Genomic DNA, 16,588 nt, shown 5'->3' on the forward strand with positions numbered 1-16,588 from the left:
GGACCGGTCTGTAACAGTGGTCTGGTCTGGGTCTGGGGGGGCCGGTCTGGGTCATCGGCATAAGTATGGTAGGAGTGATTGTGAACCGGTTCCGTCCCGGTTCCAGTAAAACACCCAGAAGGCTCGGCGGTCCTGACGGTCGGAGGCGGCGTTGCGGCTGTTCTGGCACATCCAGATGTGCGTCTCCTTTCAGAGCAGCAGCCTCTCACTTCCTGTCTCCATTCACAGTCTGTGATGCGTCCGTCGGGAAGAAAAGAGCTTTTACTCCGAGTGGGTCGTCGGCCTCTGAGCGCCGCCTCCTACGGCAGCTTTTGTCTGTGTTTATTAAGCTGCGCGGCTGCTCTGCGTTACCGCGGCGACACCTCCTGACCCCCCCCCCGCGGGTTTATGCAACACGGCTGCTTTTAAAGCTTTTCAGCGGTAATTAAGTTGGACCTTCCGTGTTTCATCGAGCCTGAACCCGTGGGATCCGTCTTTTCTCTGCAGCCGCTGTTATTTTCTCCTGTTTCTTGTTTGCATTGATGGTCAGAAACATAACAGCTGATGATGCATTAGACTTGTAGTCCAGACCCCCTAAACCGAGACCAAGACCAGGACTAGTTCAGCTGAAGACCAAAACCAACCTAGTAATGTCCTGATCCTGCATGATTGTAGAACATCATCCTGGTTCAGCTAGTTTCCATATGAGGTTGTATTCAACTGCAGCACAATAACACAGAGAAGTGGATAATGATGTTGAACTCACTATAATAGCCCTTTTCCACTAGTCCTTACTCGGCCCGACTCTGAGTTTTGTCCCTGTTTGTTTTTCCACAGCCAGGGGAGAAGTGGGCAGGTTGGGGTGAAGCTGCTGTGACGTACTCGATTGCGCAACCGCTTTGTTTGTGTCAGCGCTGATCAGAAATCAGCTGGAGCCGCGAGCGGCTGAGAGTAAAACAGCCCGTCTACATCCCTTTTTTAATTCTCTCGTCAGCCACCAGGTTTATGAACATCTGCACCTCAGAGTTGGATCACCAAACAGACGTTTTGCACTTTATAATAAAATCGCAGCGAGCCGCGAGTCGCGCTCGAGCTGACTCCCGCTTCCTGATTCAAACGTCTGACGGCCCCGCCCCGACCAATCAGTGGCGCGGAGGGTGATGATGTCAGAAATAGTCCCGGCTCAGCCCAGATAGAACCTCGCTGAAATGGTTACAGAAAAAAGTATCGACTTGGAGCGGCTCTACCCGTCTCAGCCCTAGTGCAAACGTGCAAGACGGGGCCGCACCGAGCCGAGTCGGGCAGAGGTGGGACTAGTGGAAAAGGGCCATAAATGTTTTCATCCATCAGACGAGATCAGATATGTGTGGCGACTGCACTACCGCTATTTCTACACTACTGGAGGATTGACTCCAGAGCTTTTTAGGATTGACACGACTACTAACTAGTCCCAAAGTATCTACCAGAATAACCAGCCTCCAACACCCCCCTCCACCTCAGAAAAGTCATGAATAGTAAATGTTACTGATTTAAATTGGACTGAATTTGGAGATGAAACCAGAATTTTAGATATTAAAGATTGAAATTACATTATTTACCTTTATAGTAATCAGATTTCACCGTATATCAGCATCACTGAAATGGATCTGATGCTTAATCACTCACAACGATATACAAATATTATTCATATATTTATTCAAACTAGGCCGTTATAAACACAAAGCTGTAATTAAATACAGACACATGCAGATAAATAATAATAATTTTATAATTCATTTTATTTGGAGGCGCCTTTCACGACACCCAAGGTCACCTTACAGAATAAAAACACAAGAAATACAATTAAAAATACACAGATGCACCAAAACATTTAATAAGATGAAAAATACAAATAGTTTACAAAACTGTACATTAACAAGAGGAAGAACTGCTGATACCAGATTCTGTCACCTTGGTAACGGACTCTCAATGATCCGAGTCTGAGACCCAGAGACCAGGACCACAAACAAGTGATCTCCAGACCAAGGCTGGTCTGTAGAACTACGAGTCTATGATGCTTCCCTCTGGTCCGGCGGCTGCGGGGCTCCAGACACTAAACGGGGAGGAGGCCGGGGGGCTGGAGGGGAGGGTTTGCCGTCACTGCAGACGCGTCTGGGAATCTGCTTGTTTATAACTTCTCTAAACTTGCTTTCGCCTCCTTCAAGCATAAAATATTAGAGTTTACATGTTCACTTGAGCTTTATTTAGACTGCAGGCCTCTTCACCCCGAACCCCCGAGACCTTTCAGAGCCTGCAGCTCCTGGAGGATAGTTGAGGGTTCTGGACCTGGACTGGCTCCAGGTGATACTGGGAAGGAAAGTGTGGGAGGATGAAGATGTTCATCATCCTCTGAGATGGGCGTCGTCCTGCTTTGAGCAACTCCAGATCTAAAGTAAGAGCAGCGCCTGAGTTTACGGCGGACTCTGGCGCTGGATCCGAACCACCTGCTTCCGTCTCTCGAGCAGAAAGAAGGTGCCGGATGTTTTACTCCGTACTACTACGTCTGCTCAGGGTTCCCATATCGAGTCTGGGGCCACTTATGATAATACCCCGGCACAACGTTGGACCATAGCCTTCCTTTTAATAATAATAATAATCAATTTTATTTATAGAGCGCCTTTAAAAGATCTCAAAGACACTTCACAGACACAAAGATAAAATGTCGAGATCAAGAAAATTAAAAATTAAAAACCACAGGATAAAAAAAGATGAGATGAAAGATAAGATAAAGGATAAGAAACAAATCACACATTAAAAGCTGTTCTGAGGAGTTTTGAGATGAGATTTGAAGGTGGGTAAGTCTGTGCAGTTGCAGATGTGAGTGGGGAGAGAGTTCCAGAGGGTTTTAGATGCCATATTGACCAATTACTACTAAAGTTGGGGTTTTTCTTTAGAAATAGAGCCTGTTTTTTATTTTAAAGCAAGTCAATGTACCGGTAATGTTGCCACTGCTGGATGATGGTGTTGTTTATATGAAAGCCTCTGCTCGCTCCCTACATCTACTGGATGCTGCAGATCACAGATCTGGTTTAAACATCTGGTCTGACAAAAATAATTAGCAAATTAAATTGTAAAGCTCTGGACAAAATTAACTTTATTAAATCAGAAGACGAATCTGTCCAGGTTTATTTCTTCAAATGACTTGTAGGAGGCTGGTGAGACAGTCAATGGGGGGACTGTATTTAACTAGTTCCTTTTTTACTTAATTGTATTATTATCTTATATTTATGTTTTGTTTTTGTCACTTGTACGTTCAGTTAGTCTGTAACTTTGTGTTTTGCTGCTGCGGCGAAGCGCCACAGCGTAATTCTTGCTTTGTTAGAAGTTCGGGGCTCAAAAAAGATGCCTTCTTCTCCAACTTGTCAATCTTAGTTAGTGGAGACGAGAGTTCCCAGAATCCCCTGTTGGCTCTGCAGGGGGTCCCCAACAGTAGCAGGGTCACTGCGAGCTTCTGGAGTCCAGTTTCAGGAACCGCTGAGATCCGTTGGGCCTCAAGGGCAAGGAGCAGCTCGTTAATTAGCCTTTATTTTAATTTGTAAAGGCTCAGAGTCGTGGATCTGATTACAGGGTGTCTGCATGTGATTAGCGAGACGGGAAGAGGTTGTCGTCAAACCCGGAGGCCGACGTCAGCCGCCCTGAGTCGGAGGAAAACACGATCCACCACTGATCCGGTTTAGTTCTCCCAGGATGACAGTAAAGTCCGTAATCATCCCTTTTTTCTTTCATTCTGATTATAAAACCCAACTTTTTGTGTCTTTCTGGGTTTTAACTGGGACCATGAAAACCTGAATCCCGGATCGACTCGGATCCACTGAGCTGAAATCAGATTTCAGTTGTTGTTTTTGCTTTAAGGTGATTAGAAACATCCTAAAAAGATCAACATTGCTCCCAGATTGATTATCAATGAACGCAGCCCAGGCTAATCAATGAAATCTGTGGGTTGGGGGGGGAGTTTAACGACATCTGCATCGATCGGAGACTCTGTGGCCCCGAGCCTGCTGATTAGAGTCCTGATCGTGGAGTCGTGGGTTCGACGCTTCGAAAGCTCAGCGACTCGCCGCCACGCGTGAACGGACAGATGTTGAGTCACAACAACAAGGTTTTCTCTCACATAAGTGATAAATGATAAACATTTCAAAAAGCTGTGAATTTCAGGAGTGCTAGACTCCTGTGATGTCATCATGTGACACCCACAGATTCCCGCCGCCTTCACCAGTCGCTACATGCACTTTTATGGTTGTCAGACGCCGTGCGGTCCGGCTTTTTGCCAAAATCCTCCGCCGTAGCCTCAAACAAGAATGTTAAACCCTCTAAACACAATATTGACGCTTCTGTCCTTGCTCGTTCTGCTGCACGTTCATGCAGATCATCTGAACTGACGTAACTTCCTCCCACAAAGCTGTGTGGAGGTGAATAACGACTTTTGCTTCGTGTGTTTTACTGTTCCTCCGTTCAAACGTCTCCGGCGCTTGATTTACAGGCCGGCTGCGGCTCCTTAAAGAGGCTTAAACTCAATTTTTCCTAAAATAAGGCGTTTAAATGTCTTAATTTGTCTAAAATCTCAATCCAAGGGTCTTAATTTTAGAGAGAATGTATCCAGTCATCATTAAAAAGTTTATTTCATCGTTTTGAGGAGAATCTCCTGCAGAGGGTCTAAATCTGTGTTGCCAGGTTGGGCAAGTTTCAGCACAATTGAGCTGAAAAATATATACTTGCGCTGCTTTTCCTGGTTTTTACAAAAAAGTTGCTATTATGGCAGAGAAAAGTAGAAACTTACACATTAAACTCACTGATATTGTATTTGCACAAATGTACTCAAGTATTTGTTTGGAACCTGAACTTTTTTTGGCTATTTAGTGGTGTTGTGAAGCCTGAAATGTATTACGCTTTTAATAATAATAATAATAATAATAATACATTTTATTTTTAAAGGCCGTACACAACACGTTAAAAAATAAATAATTTATGGTTTTAACATCGAGAAAGTATGATTTGAGCTGGTTTTCTGTATTTCTGCGGGTTTTACGTCACGTTTGGGCTGGAACCTGTCGGATCAGATCAGATCGACAGAAGCTTCATCCCTTCAGCTGCGATGATGGATTTAAGTTCTGGGGTAAAACAGAACCTTCTGATCGTCATACATGTTTTTCATCGACTTATCTGAAAGAAAAGATCGTTTCTAACGACCTGAACGGTGGAAGGAGGTGCTGTCGTTCTTCTTTCTCGTATTGATGAGTAAAACAGAACGCCGCCGGTCCAGATGAAACCATCCATCCATCCGTTCTGGTTGACAGTCATCGATCCGTCTCCCGGGGAACAGGAACGAGGGAATGGATCACGTTTACCGATAACTGTGTGGGAACACAGAATAACTTTACCCATGGTGCATCTGTGACCCCCAAACACCCTGACAGGCTGTAAAAGGGAAATATAGGAGTAGAAGAGGGTCGGTTGTAATAAAAGTTAAGATGTTTTAGGTCGTTAAACATTTCAGGTGGTGGATGAGGATTGCAGTGAGGAATCCTCGTCCCTCGGCGTCGTCTTTCAGACCTCGCCGATCACTTCCTGTTGGTCAACCGAGTCGTGGTCCGTTGGAGTCGGTCCCAGGAAAAAAAACGTAGTGGCACAAAGCATTCTGGGCCGGGACATCGCTGTGTTGCCATGGTGACCGGTCGGCAGCCTGCTGCGTCTTCCTTTTAGATTGAACATTCACACATCCAGTGCGTTTACATGGGAAGTTTAATTCCTCTTTAATTCAGAATTAAAATTAAATCCGATTTAAAATTAGTACAAATTACCATGTAAGCACCTAATTCCGAATGAAAATCGCCATTCCGAATTAAACTTAATTCCGAAGTAATTATCAAACAATCGGTTTATTCCGATTTTAAATCCGAGTAGAATAATTCCGCGATCATGTATACACTCATTCTGCTTTAAATTAATTCCGGTCTTTCTGCGCTGCTCGTTCCCTCGCCCGTCTGTCGCCATGACCCTTATATTCCGCGCTGGGTTTGTTTTCCAAACAAAGTTTCAAGATGGCAGCACGCAGTAAACGGTGGTCAAGAGCAGAGACGATTTATTTAATAAATAGCTTGGAGGACCTGGAAATAATTAAAAGAACAGATGGCAGGAAACATAAAAATTGTGAGCTTTTCAAAGTTGTAGCGGCTAAGTTTGTTTTTCTTCGGTAGATGTAATTTCCGGTAGACGTAACTTCCGGTCCGCCCCCCTATCCAATCAGAACCTTCCCAACCCCCAGACCTTAAGCAGAATTGGATAAAGCCGATCAAACATGTTTTCCATGTAAACCTCAATTCGGAATTACTATTTCCATGTAAACTCGAAGGAAAATAGTTTAATTCAGAATTATTTAATTCGGAATAATTAATTCAGAATTAAAAAAACATCATGTAACCGTGGCCAGTGTGATAAAGTCTTTTCCTTTTGCGTCTGTTGACAGTGGTTTGTGATATATGTATTTGGATTGTACAGACTTAGGACAGCAGAGCAGCTAATGGACAACGGTTCGTATCTCTATAGATTGAAATTTATAAATGAGATAAATGGACTTGGGATGAAATCGCTGTCGTTTTACGTCCACACCACATGTTGGGGGCAATAAAGACCTCCGACCGGTTCCTGCTGTGTCGCAATGGTAACCGGCCGGCACCCTGCTGCGTCCTTTCTTTTAGATTCAAATGTATTTATTTATTTATTTATTATCTTTTTTGTCTGCATATATATTAATGGTTAATACCATGTTGGTAAAAACCTAAGGCATATATATATATATATATATATATATATATATATATATATATATATATATATATATATATATATATATATGTATATATATATATATATGCATTTTTAATATATAATATGTTTTAATATATCATATATATTTATCTTATTAATATATATATATATATATATATATATATTTTTTTTTTATTTAAAGCGACACTATGTAACTTTTCCACCTTAATATCATATTTCCAGAGTCATTGTGACGGTACATCAACTTCCAACAGGTTTAATGACACCTCTGTCATGGTCTGAGGGAGTCTGTATCACCTTCACTGGCACTATGTAACTTGGAGGAGCATGGTAGGAACCCTGCCACACTAAAAGACTACAAATCGTTACGACTTTGACTGCTTTACGGCATACGTCACTTCCCCCTCCTTCCCGATTCGCAGTCGAGACGAAAATGGGCGGGGCGTGGAGCGCAGAGCTCAGCAGAACCTGTTGCTGCAGCAGCTCCACACAACAGACGTGGGGAAAAGATCCTAATGGTTTAACTTTTCACTGGTTTCCTGCTCGGAGGCAGAACCACGCAGGCCAAGTATCTGATATAACAAAGTAAAAGAGTGAAAGAGTCGTCGGCTCGCTTTGGATCGCGGCTGTAACGACCAAACACACAGTAAAGCCTGAATTATGGTTCTGCATTAAATCGACGCAGACCTACGGCGTAGGGTACGTGGCGACGCGCAACGTACGGTGCGTGTCGCCGCGTACCCTACGCCGTAGGCGCTGCGTCGATTTAACGCAGAACCATAAATCAGCCTTAAACCACAAACACTCACGCAGACGGGCGTCGGATCAAAACACGGGTTTTATTCCCCACTTCGCCAGCTAAACGCAGTTGCTGGCCAGCTCTCTGCGGTGCAATTAACCCCAATCTTCAAATAAAACTAGTTTGTTGAGGAAAAAATATTAACTCTATTTGTAGCTGCAGAGGAAAAAAATAATCTCACGAGGAAAACAAAAATAATCACGCATCGGAGCCTCTTCACCATAATATAGCAGTCAAAAAAAAAAAGAAAAGAGAAGTAAGAGGGATACAAAACATGTACTGTATGTTGTACTATTATACAAATGTATTGAAACACATGGCTCTTCAGTAGGGATTTCATATGGATCCAGACCGTTAATAATCACTATTTTCTCCATATACCGCTCCCTGGCTTCCTTGTTTAAGGTATCCCGGTAAATTCCAGTTCCTTTCCAGCAGTTTAACATCTTTTTTTTTTGCGTTCCGTCTGTTCACTTGGTGAAACAGAAAAGCGTCCCGTGTTCTCTCATCAAAACAAATGCATGTGACGGGACAGGAGTTTTCAGGCAGTACGCGCTGGTGCTCATGGGAAACGTAGTGTTCTTTCTGGTAAAACAATACCGCTTTTGTCCAGAAGATGCCGCCAAACTCAGAAAAGCTGAAAGTTACGTTGTGCTGCTTTAATGTAATTTATTTATTTATTTATTTTTATATATTCAAATTTATGAATGAAATAAACGGACTTGGGACCTTGGTTTCCTCGGTAACCGAGGGCCAGGTTTGGTACTTGGTCCTCCAGCTGATGCCGGACCGACCCGGAGGTCCTGGTCTCGGAGACTAACCCCCCCTAACCCCCCAGGTGAACCTGGGGAGCCACCAGTTCCTGTTCACGGTGGACGTGGACCCGGCGGAGATGCCCTGCCTCTGCCTGCGGCACGATGTGGACGCGCTGGTCTGGCAGCCCCGACCCGACCGGCCCGGACACATGTGGGAGCACGTGGCCACCTTCAACGCCCTGGGTAAGACCCGCCGGACCCAGGAAACCCGTAGAACCCACCGACCCGGCCGGTATTGGTCTGTACAGGTCTGACCGAGGCGTGAACCGAGGCGTAAACCACTGAAGAAACTCCAATCAGAGTAAATCTGCATGATTTACTCTCTAAGCGGCCGTCCAATCAGGCAATCAGTCAGGCGATCAATCAGTAAGTAAATAAGTACAGTTTTATTTATATAGCCCCTTTCACAGACAATGGAATGTCACAAGGTGCTTCACAAAAAATAAAACATCAATAAAAGTAGAAATACGAACAAAACAAGACGATACAGATAAAAGCTCCTAGTCAGAAAACAACCGTTTCACTACTCACTACTACTACCGGTGGGTTTTAAGTTTGTTCTTAAAAGCATATGGAGACGGCGGGAGATCGGTCCAGAGCCTCGGTGCGACGGCCTGGAAGCAGCGATCTCCTCGCGAGGGATCAGGCGATCAATTAGGTGATCAATCAGGTGATCAATCAGCCGATCAATCAGTCGATCGGTCAGCAGTGGAGTGATGCGTGAGGAGGACTTTAGTCCTGAGACGTTAGACGTGGCGTGAGCGCCAGCACTCGAGCTGGATGCTGAGGAGAGAAAATCGACTCAATGGAAAAAGTAGTTGTACTTGCCTTGTATCAACATTTAAATCACTGGATTATTTAGCAGCATCTACAACCGCGGAAGCGTTTATTTATTTATCTTAAAATGGTTAAGCGGTTGTAAAAGTTGTAAAAGTGACACCCGCTACCCAGAGAGAACCACAGGAATACATTTCATCCCAAAACCAACAGTTAATTACGATAAATGTAGTTTAGATAAAACTACGTGGACGGGCGCACCTTCCACTGTGCTATTAGCTAAACTCATCAAAATATCTCGTTTTCACTGAAAAGCTCAGTTTTTTAAACTCACTTCACGGTACCTGAAGAGTTCCTTTTTATTTATATCTAGTTGCCGTTGATTTTCTTTGGAACATTAATTAGAAATAAAGTGATGTAAAACCCTGTTTTTACAACCCTGGTTCTATGTTGTGCTATTCTGTTTTATTCTATGCTGTCATTCTGTTCTGTTCTGTTCTGTTCTATTCTATTCTATGCTGTTATTCTATTCTGTTTGGTTCTATTCTGTTCTATTCTAGGCTGTGTTATTCTGTTCTATGCTATTTTATTCTATTCTGTTCGATTCTTTTCTCTTGTATTCCATGCTATGTTATTCTATTCTGTTTTATTTTATTCTACACTGTTCTATTCTATGCAATTTTATTCTATTCTTTTCTCTTCTATTCTCTGCTATTCTATTGTATTCTACTTTATTCTGTTCCCCAGGAGGTTTCAGGATCATTGCATTAATCGTCTCATTCAAAGACGTATTTTTGTTGTGTTTCTCCATAAAAAAGCCGACTGGCGTCAAATCAAACGTCTCGTTCCAGGCTACGTCCAGGCGTCCAAGCGGGACAGGAAGTTCGCCACCTGCGCCCCGGACTTCTCCTTCGCCTCGCTGTGCGAGTGTCTGCGCCGCTGCTTCCTGTACCGGCAGCCGTCGCCGCTGGAGACGCAGCTCGTCAACAGGAAGCAGGGCCGGCAGGTGGGGCAGGTTGCTAAGCAACAGGTGGCCAGCCTGGACTCTGACCGGCCCATCCTGGGCTTCAGGGCCTCCAGCGAGCGGCTCTTCGTCCTCACGGCCTCCAACCTGTTCGTCCTGAAGGTCAACAACAACTAGAACATGGACTCTTTCACCGTCTGACGGGTTCGGACCGGTACTCCCTCCTCCGTCTGTCCGTCTGTCTGTAGCCTCCACGTTAAAGACATCATGATAATAAACGTTGCTGGAATTTGAATGTTTTTCTGTTTTGGTTTCAGTTTTAGAGACGAACTGTGTTGTGTCACACAGGGGCGTGCAGTTCCAGTTATCAAGAGAGTTATCAATAATTGTCCTTTCGACAATTATTCATAATTAATAAAGTAGATTATTCATCAAATTGAATTATCAACACGGAGCACCACCTGATGTAATCAGGAGAATGATAACATAACAGCAGAATCAGTCTCAAAGTTAATTATTCTACAGAATAATAGTGAAGGAAGCAAAGTTCGACACAGGCCCTGCAAACCAGCATTTGTAACAAAATAAACACAGACAACTTCTCTCATTTAAATGAATCAGAATTTATTTACATAGATGTCAAGCAGGTGACAAACGACACCTCGGATAAATTCTGATGCCTAAACTACACAGAAAACAACACTAAATCATGTAATGCAAATCTTCCGATCATCCGCGTGCGTGAACTAAAAGAAAATGGCGGACACGGTATTTAGGACACAAATAATTGACGAAACGGCGCCACACAGGTCTCACAAAGAGCGGGGAAGCTTCGTGGTCTAATTACTAACATATCCGTGTAGTTAGTGAAAAGGAAGGGAACAAAGGACAATCTTATCAAGAATACACACGTAACGGCCGCCGGAAGCCGTATGCGCGCCACACAAATAACCAAAATCTCCTGTGGAGGTTCTAAATCTGTGTTGCCAGGTTGGGCAAGTTTTCCCGGTTTTTACTAAATATTTAGGAGAAATTATTAACAAAAAAGGTTTCCATTATAGCAGAGAAAAGTAGAAACTTACACAATAAACTCACTGATGTTTTATTTGCTTTAAAGCTTTTAATCTTAATTTTAGAGGGAATTTATCCTTCATCATGAAAAAGTGAAACTTTGAAAAGGAAAAGTTTATTTAATCGTTTTGAGGAAAAATCTTTTTTCCAGTTGTTTAGACACCTCACTCAGGGTTGCAAGGTTGGGCGGGTTTCCTCCCAACTGGGCGGGTTGATAAAATTTGAGCTGCTTTTCCTGGTTTTTACAAAATATTTAGGATACATTTTTAACAAAAAAGTTTCCATTATGGCAGAGAAAAGTAGAAACATACACAATAAACTCATTGATATTTTATTTGCTTTAATCAACTCAATTTAATTGTGGGATTGTTGACTTGAAATTTATTACCTATTTAATAGTTGACAGTTTTAACATATAGAATGTATGATTCGGGCTGGTTTTTCATTATTTCGGTGGGTTTTGCATCACGTTTGGGCTGGAACCTGTCAGATCTGGCAACCTCGACCTCAGCGCTGGATTTTTTAGTGACTTGTCTTTTTGGTCTTAAATTTAGTTTGAAAATGGTATTAAAAAGTCTTAAATTTACCTTGGTTTACCCTGGGACACCATCCGAAGGCGTCCCGACCCTCAGCTAAAATAAAAACATTAAAAACTGGCTCCTGGCGTTGCAGGAAGGAGGTTTTCCACTTCCATTGTTCCCGTTGGGATGAAACACCGGAGCAGCATCTCTTAGTCGAGGCCAACTTTCGGTCAGCAGACAAACCCGTCCGTCTCTCTCTCAGAAGAACGCCGCTCATCCATCGGCCCGGAGGCGTCTCTTTGTGAGGAGAGAAGAATGGCCGGCTCTCTTTCATACACACAATACGGACGGCGGGGAGACGGGGGCTGAGGCATTGTGGGAGATTAGATCTAGAAAGCAGGAGGCTTATGGCGCTTTTCCACTAGTACCTACTCAGCCCGGCTCGACTCGCCCTTGTTTCTTTTCAACACCCAGATGAGAAGTAGGAGGTTGGAGCGAAGCTGCTGAGACGTATTTGATTGTGTATCTAAACGAAGAAGACAACAACTCTTAAGATGTAGAACCTGGAGGAGATGATAGATGTGCTGCTGGGTCTGTGGCTTGTGTTCCATATCAAGTTAAATAATGAGAGAGAGAAAGAAGCTTCAAGCTGCGACGCTTTTTAATGTTTTTAGTTTGTCTCAGCTGCCTAAAAGTCTGTTGGTAGCCGAGCAGTTATGAAGTGACAGAGCTCCTGGTAGATCTGGTCGTTCCTTATCGCCCGTCTAGATCCCTTTTTAATTCTCTCCTCAGCACCAGGTTTATGAACATCTGCACCTCAGAGTTGGATCACCAAACAGACTTCTGCTGCCGTTGCTGCTGGAATAAAATGAACAAGAACACGCCGTCAGAGTCGCTCTTTCTCTGATGTCACATCCTGACTCAGACGTCTGACTCCAACCCCCGACCAATCGGTGGCCTGTAGTGTGATGACATCACGTCCCGACTCATCCGCTTAGAACCTCGGCAGAGTAGTTACAGAAAAGTATCTACTCCCCACGTTAGACCCCTAGTGGGAAAGAACCAAACCAAGTGGAGGAGAGGCTAGTGGGAAAGCACCATTAGAGGCAGCATCACCTCCGGCTGCTGCAGGAACCAGATCCATATCGGCCACCGGCTGCTGCTCGCAGACTTCAGGAAAAGGAGGAGAAACTGTCCTCCCTCCGTCCCTCTACCGGCAACCGGAGATCCAGTTTGCCGGCGCTGCCCGGTCCTCCGCTTCAGGATGGTTCGTTTAGCAGCTTTTCTGACTCAGGACGACCACGGCTCCTTAACAAGTCTTAAATCCCATTTTCCTAAAGTTTGAAAAATTTAAAAATCTTAATTTGTCTTAAATCTCAATCCAACGGTTTGAATTTTTGAATCTTAATTTTAGAGGGAATTTATCCGGTCATCATTAAAAAGTGAAACTTTTAAAAGGAAAAGTTTATTTAATCGTTTTGAGGAGAAATAAATCTGTTTTCCAGTTGTTAGACGCCTCAGTCAGGGTTGCCAGGTTGAGCGGGTTTCCTCCCAACTGGGCGGGTTGATAAAATTTGACCTGCTTTTCCTGGTTTTTACTAAATATTTAGGAGAAATTATTAACAAAAAAGTTTCCATTAAGGCAGAGAAAAGTAGAAACTTTCACAATAAACTCACTGATATTCAGTTTACTCAGATACTCAGATACAGATACTCAGTTTAATTGTAGTCTTTGTTTGGAGCCTGAACTTTATTTAGCTTCATTTGCTTATGACTTGAAATGTATTATGCATTTAATACTTTGAGATTTAAACATAGAGAATGTTTGATTCGGGCTGGTTTTTCATTATTTCGGTGGGTTTTACATCACGTCTGGGCTGCAACCTGTCAGATCTGGCAACCTCGACCTCAGCGCTGGATTTCTCGAGACCCGGCAAACAAAAATGGGTGAATGTAAATTTAGAGCCACAAATGGCTCGTCGTTGGGTTACTTTTGGCTCAAAGTGTGTGACTATTGTTTTGGTTTTGCAAAATGGTTTTAAATTTAACTTGGTCAAACCCGTAGACGCCCTGATCTGAGGTTCCATGAAGCGGCACGACAGATGGAGGCTAACAAGCTTTTTCTCCTTCATTGTTTTGCTCAAGAAAATCCAGTTTCCTTGCGGTTTTATTCAATTATCGGGCTGCAATCGCATTAGACTGCACAGCCTGTCTTCCCGGCCGGCGTCCCGGCGTTATCTGAACCGGCCGGAGCGGCTCTTCTCTCCCAGGATGGACAACAACATGTGGTCTGGAGGCCCGGGACGAGACTCGGGTGCTCCAGGACGGGAACCGCGGTTCCCTGAACCGTCATCTCACAGCTTTCAGGTTAAAAGCAGGTTTCTCAACCGAACTACATGATGGATTTAGTTTTTTGATAAATCAAGTCGGGCAAGCTACGGAAGAGTATTAGGGTCATGCAGGAGAAAAAATATTTGAGAGAGGAAGATTTTTTTTTTATTGTGCACTTTGAGAAAAAAGTCGAAATGTCAAGATTAATGTTGAAGTACAATTTCAAGAATAAAGTTGAAATTTTGCCTTTTTTCTCAACATTTCAACTTTATTCACGAAATTTTGACTTTTTTCTCGACATTTCGACTTTTTTCTTGAAGTGCATAATGAAAAAACAATCTTCCTCCTCTAAAATATTATTTTTATTGTTTGCCTGGCCCTAACACTCTTCCGTATGGAAGCTCCCCAAGCAGGTCCGTAGTGATCTGGTCATCCTGCAGTTCATCACATGACCACTAGGGGCTCCAAACGTGAGTGTCTCCGTGCACCTTCAAGTTAACCCTTTACAGGGGAAACGGACATATTTGGTAACTTCAATAAACCTACAAACATAAAAAAAGAGTCCTTGTTGGAAGAGAGAACCTTGTTGGATCTGAGCCATGAAGGATTAAAGGGGACCTATTATGGCATTTAGGGCCTGATTTACTAAAGGTTTGCATGTGTAAAAACGTGTGCAAACTTGACATCACCCGCAAACCAATGTGCAAGCTGATCTACTAACAGCGTGCAAAGAGGACTGTGCCTCTCAAATGAGCAAAATAGCACACGCTATTCATTTAGTACTTTTGCCCTGATGAATAATCAATATGGGGCGTACCCGCCAGAAAGCGCTAAATACTGGGAGGGGAAAATGCAAATATGTCCATTTACCACACGCAATGAGATTTACCAAGCCTGAAAGTTTTTGAGGGGATTGTGATTGCGTCTGTATTTAATACGTTCGAAAGGAAGGTGCTAATCTGCCCAGCATTACGCAGGGATGCTTGTTGGTGCCTGATTTGAGGACTGGGGTGGGGATTCTCCACATGCAAAAGGAGAAATATTTTATTTGAATGTTAAATCGAGTATTATTCAGCAAAAGGTTGCCACAGGAGGCACCTTCATTTTTTATTTGTGATAATAAATAAATCACGTGTTTTCATGGAGAAAAAAGTGTTTCTTATTGTGCGCCTATAGGCTACTTGTTCTGCAGTTGTCATACCCCGGTGTTGTGCCGTATTCAGCACCCCTGCCGTGAAAAGCACCCCCTCGTCTGACAAAAATTATATTCTTATTCCGTGTCACGTTCTGTTTAGCGTCCAGTTTTGTGTTAATGATTCATGTTTAAATGCGCTCATGGATTCCACAATAGTCATACTTTCCCACAATCACAGTCACAGATAACAAAAATCGGGTAAATGGTTATTGATGTCATTAATTAATAGCCTGATTACTGTGTTGTCTTCCATAATATTTGTAAATATATATAATATAAACTCCTAAGTATGTGTTTGTGTGAGTGTGTATATATAAATATATTGAAGTGTCAGTGTGTTGTTTTTTTTCTTGGTCTACTTATCATTGAATATACGAGGGGGTGCTTTTCACAGCAGGGGTGCTGAATACGGCACAACAATTTGCCTCTTCCACTAATATATCTATAACTCCAACTCGTCAAATTTCATTTTGCGCTCGCAAACCGTAAGACACGCAACACCTCATTTAAATACTGCTGTTTGCACCTGTTATCAATTGCGCACGCAATCTTAGTTGATCACCCGCAAAACACACAACAACAGCACGTGCAAACTTTTTCAGTGCACACGCAATTTAGTACTCTTTATTTAGGATCTTAGTAAATCGGGCCCTTAGTGTATATTTTAAACAGGCCTTGAATGTCTTAAAAACAATCTAAAGCTTGTTTTCTCTACATAAAACAGAAATTCAGCCTGTGGGCCATGTCTCTAGTTTTACCGCTTCTAACCTCTTTTCTGTGAGTGATTCTGAGGGGAGGGGAGGTTATGATAATGAGGCTCTGTGCTGATTGGCTGCTTGAATGACGTGTAGCAGGGGAGGAGACAAAGCCTCGCTCAGGGCTGAAGAGCCGGCTGCGTACACAAAGCTTGTCCCATGCGAAGGAGCTTCTGCGACAAAATAAATTCCATTGCTCTATTTTTTTGTATTAGACTGTCCTAACTGGCCGCGAGTTTAACGGTTTCAGTGTGGACAGAGAGCGTCCGATGTCAACGCGATAGTCAGACGCTCGCATGCATTTATGACACGGTGTAAACGGATCTTAAAGCCTGATTTACGGTTCTGCGTTAAATCGACGCGTACCCTACGCCGTAGGCTCTGCGTTGGTGTGACGCGGAACCATAAATCAACCTTTAGTTCCCTGACCGGGTCACCTCGTCTTCACACAGGAAGATTTAATTGAATTCTAAACAGGTACACCACAGTTATTTACTCCAATTCCTCAAGACAAATGAATCATGTTAACTGTAAAGAAATCACAACACTGAATTTT

The 16,588-nt window shown here is 43.2% G+C and overlaps 1 protein-coding gene across 1 annotated transcript in view; it reads left to right on the plus strand.

Moving 5' to 3' along the window:
• LOC133460590 (nudC domain-containing protein 1-like) overlaps positions 1–10,443 on the plus strand; it is a 40,737-nt gene extending 30,294 nt beyond the window's left edge. Inside the window, exons 9-10 of the mRNA XM_061741235.1 lie at positions 8,442–8,601; positions 10,047–10,443. Coding sequence (XP_061597219.1) covers positions 8,442–8,601; positions 10,047–10,336 — 450 coding nt within the window. The 3' untranslated portion in view covers positions 10,337–10,443. The remainder of the gene's footprint in view (positions 1–8,441; positions 8,602–10,046) is intronic.
• Positions 10,444–16,588: the final 6,145 nt, after the last annotated feature.

The sequence above is a fragment of the Cololabis saira genome, chromosome 15 (genome assembly GCF_033807715.1).
Source record: "Cololabis saira isolate AMF1-May2022 chromosome 15, fColSai1.1, whole genome shotgun sequence".
Taxonomy (NCBI): domain Eukaryota; kingdom Metazoa; phylum Chordata; class Actinopteri; order Beloniformes; family Belonidae; genus Cololabis; species Cololabis saira.